At 41.9% G+C, this 6,756-nt stretch overlaps 1 protein-coding gene across 1 annotated transcript in view; it reads left to right on the forward strand.

Moving 5' to 3' along the window:
- The window catches only part of GNB5 (G protein subunit beta 5), a 33,838-nt gene extending 29,428 nt beyond the window's left edge, over positions 1-4,410 (forward strand). The window contains exon 11 of the mRNA XM_083712846.1: positions 340-4,410. Within this exon, the coding sequence (XP_083568972.1) occupies positions 340-351 (12 nt within the window). The 3' untranslated portion in view covers positions 352-4,410. The remainder of the gene's footprint in view (positions 1-339) is intronic.
- Positions 4,411-6,756: the final 2,346 nt, after the last annotated feature.

The raw sequence follows: 6,756 nt of genomic DNA on the forward strand, positions 1-6,756 counted from the left end.
AACCAGACTCCCACAAGAGGTGGTAGACTCTCCTCTGTTAGAGGCTGCTGTGAACCTTTGGTCTGCGGGTGATGCTAAACTACAACTCCCATCATCGCTGGCCATTGGCCATGCTTCCTGGGGCTGATGGGAATTATATTTCAGCTATATCTGGAAGGCCAAAGTTTTCCAAACAACAGCATCCTTAAGTGGCTATATGAATGAACCTAAGAGAAGCGTTCCCGTTCCCATTGTAACACAAGCAAGTTATTTTTGAAAACCGCAAGTAACCTTTTTTTTATGCTCATCATTTGACTTCTCTCTCTCTCGCTCGCTCTCTCTCTCTCTCTCTCTCTCTAGATCTGGGCTTAACCCCCGGTGCTGTTGGCAGATACGTGTTAAAATTGCAATGGGATGGGGGGGAAATGAACACCTCAGATCAGAAAAAGCAAAAGCTACAATAGCGAAAGGAAATGCAACAGGGTGATAATTGAAAGATTGAATGCGACATTGTCAGTGTTTTATCACGTTGTTGGCCAGAAACACTCACTATTGGTTAGAAAAGGTAATATGCTTTTATCATACAGTGGGGGTGGTTTGGGGAAATCTTATGTGTGGTATAATAATAAAAAGCTGTTTTTACTTCTGTTTTTGAAACTACCATTTTTTTTAAAGAAATGGTTTAATAATTCTGTGAGCCAGACCTCTGTCAAAATACCTGTTGGAAAAGAATTTAGTATTTCATTGTACATTATGTATCTAGCACTTGCGTGTAATTGCATTTCTTCCTGAAGTCAACTTGGGAAGAAAACCAGAGTATCTGAGGGTTCATTCTCTTGTTCCATAGAGCCACTAAGGGGAAAATATGAAGGATTGGCCCTTCTTCTCCCTGTTCTTCTGGGTTTTCCATAATAGGAAGATCTCACGCCAGGGTGTATGTCAAACTAGGCCCAAATCCGCCCCCGCCCCCCTGTAGCCAGGAATCTCTGGGTGAGCTGTGGCCATACATTATCTTTCAATCTACCCTACCTGACAGAGTAGTTGTGAAAATAAAATGGGAGAGTGTTACTGTGATGTGAGAAGAGTGCATGAGCAGGTCCTGATATGACACAACCTGCCCTCTTTCATATAAGACTTCGCACCAGGAATGAGGAACCTTTGGCCCATCAGGTGTGGCTGGACAACAACTCCCATCATCCTGATCATTGCCTATGCTGGCTGGGGCTGATGGGATTTGGAATCCAGCAGTGTCTAGAGCAGGGTTTACCAAACTTAGGTCTCCAGTTGTTTTCGGACTACGGTTCCCATCATCCCTGACAACTGTTCCTGCTAGCTAGGGACGATGGGACTTGTTGTCCAACAGCAGCTGGAGACTCAAGTTTGGGAAACACCAGTCTAGAGTCTCACAGGAGACCCATCCCTGCTCCAAACCGTTGTGGAGAAGAAGCACACTTTGTCACCCTTCCAGACGGTCAGTTTATATGGAGCAACTAATTGAGTCCTGACTCTTGAAACATTCCTTGGTTGCGTATTGATTGTGAAGCTTTTTTAAAAATAAAAACACTATTGCAATTCAGACTAATTTAAAAATCAATGGGTTTTCTTAGGCCATTTGTTTCTGTTGGGTGTGGATTGCACTCAGTATCACAGCTGTCAACGTTTCCCTTTTTCTAAGGGAAATTCCCTTATTCTGAATAGGATTCCTCGCAAGAAAAGGGAAAAGTTGACAGCTATGCTCAGTATCAGCTGGTTGTTATTAAAAGGGTACGAAAATTGGGGCAGATCCTTCAGAAACTTACACCAAATGCAGATGTACCATTTCCCCAATCTCTTTCACCATGGTTGAGAAATTCAAAAGCGATACTTTGGCACTACACTTCACTGCTTTGCTCAACTCAGTCAGTTTAAAAATAAAGTAAGTTTGCATTTGAGTTAGCTGTTTCCAGGATCTGATCCTACCAAGCCACAAAATTTCCTGTTGAATATAATGGGTGTTATATAAAAGTGTATTTTTTTGTAAGAAGAATCCTTTCCTTCTCTTTTTTAACTCTTTATAGATGCAGCAATATAATATTTGTGTTCTGAACTGCAACAACTTTTAAGCGTGCAGCAAAATTGAAATGAAAAGTAGTTTTCATGTATATGCTTGTGAAATGCTAGTCATGTGTTTCCTTGGAAAGTTTGCATTCTGTAATTGGAGGGATTTTATGTTCATTATAAAGACGCTAAATGCTAGGTACTTACTAAACCCATTTATGAGTCGACGACACTGGAGTCACTGGCAAATAGTTATTGGGGAAATGTAAGCTTTTACACAACACTTGGATATGAATGATTGATTGGCAAACAAGATTCCCTAAAGGGTAAGCACACCAACCTAGTTAGAATTTGAGCACCCTACCTGGTCATTAGAGTGCCTGTATTTGGACATTGTGGCCTTCCAGGCGTTGGACTACAACTCCTAACATCCCTGACTGGGCATGATGGGAGTTGCAGCCCAAAAACATTTTCGAGGGCCACAACCTTCCCATCCCTAGACACCACGAACAAGTCTGACCTCTTGAGTTCTGTAACACCTCCTTTCCCTTCTTCTCATTCAGAACTTTGATGAACACTTAACTATAGTTAATTTTAGCATGTGTGCTTCAGAAACTATGGTTTGACATTGAGCTTATTTGAAACTAGGTATGAAGTCTAGTATGAATCACATTTTGCTGCCAAAAAACATACAAACCACAATTAGCTACAGCTAACTAGATACAAGGGACGTGGGTGGCACTGTGGGTTAAACCACAGAGCCTAGGACTTGCTGATCAGAAGATTGGCGGTTCAAATCCCTGCGACGGGGTGAGCTCCTGTTGCTCGGTCCCAGCTCCTGCCAACCTAGCAGTTCAAAAGCAAGTAGATAAATACTGGTAGGTACCGCTCCGGCGGGAAGGTAAACGGCGTTTCCGTGCGCTGCTCTGGTTCACCAGAAGCGCCTTAGTCATGCTGGCCACATGACCTGGAAGCTGTACGCCGGCTCCCTCGGCCAATAAAGCGAGATGAGCACCACAACCCCAGAGTCGGCCACGACTGGACCTAATGGTCAGGGGTCCCTTTACCTTTACCTTAATTAGATACAAAAGCTCCCAAATTCCCATCTTCTAGCCATGCACACAAGCTCCTAAGGAGGCTAGACTTATCCACATCATGCTAAACTACAGTTCATTGTGAATGTGGCCTTTTGTAAAAGGGACTGGTGAATTAAGGTTCCTATCTTATTTATGAACAGAAGCTTTGTTCATAACACACAGAGAATGAGGCACAGATTAGTGGCAAAGTGCAGGCTTTCTATGCAGAGTAGCATCGCCAAGAAGGATTGGGAAAGATGGCTGTCTAAAATCTTGGAAAGCCAGACAGTTTATGCCCCTCTAAGCTAGGTGGACCAATGCTCAGACTCAGTCCTAGATGGGAAAAATCAACAAATGAGTATTTCTCAGTCCTGCATCTTTCCATGCTGAAAAAGCAACATCAATTGTGAGCAGGGAAAAAGCAGGTTGCATGCCATTACTTTCCTGCTGGAGGCAGGGAGAAAGAAGAAGACTCCACTTTCACTCCTTCTAACTCAGCTGATAAAGCAGCATGGGAACCTGATGCCTCTCATGAGCTGAAAATACAAGCAAAGAAGTACACCAGTCAAATGCCTCTGCAGTTAGTAATGCCATAGATGCTAGCCAATTGGTGCCCTCTACAACTACCTTTTTCCTAGTTCAAGATTAACCAGGCTGCAGATTTTCAAAAAAAACTGATTTTATTTTTTTCAGAACTTACCCTGGAAGTGGAAAAAAGTTATGTTTGCACTGAATGCAGTGAGGGCAGCTCTAAGACAGCACCAAAGTTCTCCAAATGCTAGCTGTTTGTAAAGGATACTGTCTAATAATATAGAAAGTGTAAATTATATTGCTTCAGTCCAGATTTAAATTAATGAGCTTTTGGTAGCTGGTAGTTCAGCCCACAATCTGAAATTCACTAATAGGGCATAGTTGTTTTTGTTTTTTTTTAAAAAAACAATATTTAATTAAGAAAAAAAGGAGATGTAAATATACTTATACTAGATATGAAGGTTTCTAGCTGCATAAGCAAATATGTAGTGTAGCTGGTATTTTGTTGTTACATGGGAACATATTGAGTCTTCTGCAGACCTTGACAAATCACTTCCCACGGTTTTGGTTTGGAAAATGGATTTCTGTGCTTATGCCTGTAACAAATCAAAATGCACTATAAAAAAACCTGTAAATGTTAAGAGTTCATTGTGCAATAATGTGACACACTGCACCCTTTGATTAGGCAGTATTTATTGATGATATATTTTGAGTTTTGAATGGAATATATTGTGTTGATAGTTACGAATGGCCTCAGTATAATAAATTGTATTTTACATATTGAGAATCTTTGGCTCTTTGATTGTTTCTGAATGCTTTTTGATGAGGCAACGTTTTGTTTATTTTGCCATGTGTTCTCAATATGAAGACAGTTTTTTTTTTTGGATCGTGTGCAACACAAGCCTATGCATGCCTTACAGAATGAAGTTCCAAGTGGGGCTTACTGCCAGATACCTTCGTATAGGATTGCAGCATTGCCTTAGTCTAGACTAAGACTGTGTACATCCTATATTTTTAAAGCACATCCCCCTCCAAATAATTCTGGGCACTGTAGTTCATTTAGGGTTTTGGGGAATTCTGTGAGGGCTAAACTACAATGCCCAGAATTCTTTGAGGGAAAGAAAGGATTTCAAGTGTGTTTTGAAGTTACGGGGTGCACAGAGAAAGTGAAATGCAATGTTTTTAGGCTACAGTCATATATACACTTACATGGGAGTAAATGTCATTGAACTCATTTAAACTTTGCTCTGAGGAATGCACTCTCAGCCAGTTAAACAGTTCGATTAAAACATTTTGTTCCTAATGAATCAGTCACCGTATAATTCATCTTCAAATCCTGCTCATACAAGTATAATACATGCTCATATAAGTATAAAAGCTGTGGACAGCAAGCACCCGTGTTCAACGAGTCATTCCTTGCTTTGTGAAACAGTTGCTTGAAGTGACTTGTACATATATTATCTGGAAAAAATGAGTTTTTGCCACTACAGTGGTGTCTTGGTTCTCAAACGGCTTGTTGAGAACAAATCAGCTCCAAAATGCCAAAAACCCAGAAGTAAGTGTTCCGGTTTTCGAACGTTTTTCGGAAGCTGAACGTCTGATGCGACCTTTCGCTTGAGTGCAGGAAGCTCCTGCAGCCAACTGGAAGCCGTGCATTGGTTTTCAAACGGTTTCGGGAGTTGAACGGACTTCCAGAACGGATTAAGTTTGAGAACCAAGGTACCACTGTACTGGATTGGATCCACATGAAGCTAGGTGCACATAAGTGTCCCTGAAATCAAAAGCCTAGAGTTCAGTCCCCAGGAACTCCAGGCCCTTGGGAGTCCTTGTTCTTCAGCTAGGCATTGTTGAAAGCACAACAGGGGCCATTCAGTTAGTAACGATGGGTTAATTGGCATGATCCTTGCTGAGGTAACACAAGTTCTTATTTTCTGTGTAGTTCTGAGGAGCTTTTCCACTGCATGTTAGTCGTATGTGTCTCTGCTATGGACTAGGCCTGAACTACTAAGACAGACAAAACTTCCCTGTTTATTTCTCATATTATGTACTGGTTTTGTTCAGTAAAGCATTGGTTTCTTTTCTTTCTGGACACTGTTTAAATCAGACTTCCTCAACTTCGGCCCTCCAGATGTTTTTGAGACTACAATTCCCATCATCCCTGACCACTGGTCCTGCTAGCTAGGGATCATGGGAGTTGTAGGCCAAAAACATATGGAGGGCCAAGGTTGAGGAAGCCTGATTTAAATGATTCTACTTACAGTCACTCCTGGCATCTTGCAGCTCGGTGAGCCTGCACCTGTAGGGCTTGGTGGTTGCTTGGTATCCATCTCCAATTTCATGAAGGAGCAGTCTATTATCTTGATGGAGAGGTTGGGTTGCCAGGACTCCATGTCTGCCTCACAGTCCCTTGACACAGACTTCTCCTCAGGGATGTTTGCCCTGGGGAGCTCCCCGTGTTCCACTAAAAATGGACCTAGTCCCAGATTTACAGAAGCCATCCTGGGTTCTGATTTGATCCCAGAATGTCCCGCTTTTCCTTAGGATGTTCCTATTTTAATCTGAGAAATATTGGAGGGTGTGGTAGGACGCCCCTATTTTCACTGGATAAATGTTGGAGGGTATGGAGTTATATGACTCCCCAAGCCAAGGAGATAAGTACAAGGAGATACAACCTTTAGACAACATCTGAAGGTAGACCTGTATAGGGAAGTTTTTAAATGTTTAATGTTCTATTATGGTTTTATAAATGTTGGAAGCCACCCAGAGTAGCTGGGGCAATCCAGTCAAGACAGGTGGGGAATAAAAATAAAAATAGGACATCTTTGTTTTCACTGGATAAATGTTGGAAGGTATGCTAAAGAGCAGGCATAGGCAAACTCGGCCCTCCAGATGTTTTAGGACCACAACTCCCATCACCCCTAGCTAACAGGACCAGTGGTCAGGGATGATGGGAATTGTAGTCCCAAAACATCTGGAGGGCCAAGTTTTCCTATGCCTGCTAAAGAGGATTCCTCCATGACAGAAGAGGGTTGAACAACAATAAATCTTCCGTTGATCACAAAGAGGTCTACAACTTAGGTCATGAATAACTTTCTCAAGAATAGAGGAAAGAGTGATGAAGAAACGCAACCAT

Source organism: Podarcis gaigeae, assembly GCF_964106915.1.
Source record: "Podarcis gaigeae genome assembly, chromosome: 14".
Taxonomy (NCBI): Eukaryota; Metazoa; Chordata; class Lepidosauria; order Squamata; family Lacertidae; genus Podarcis; species Podarcis gaigeae.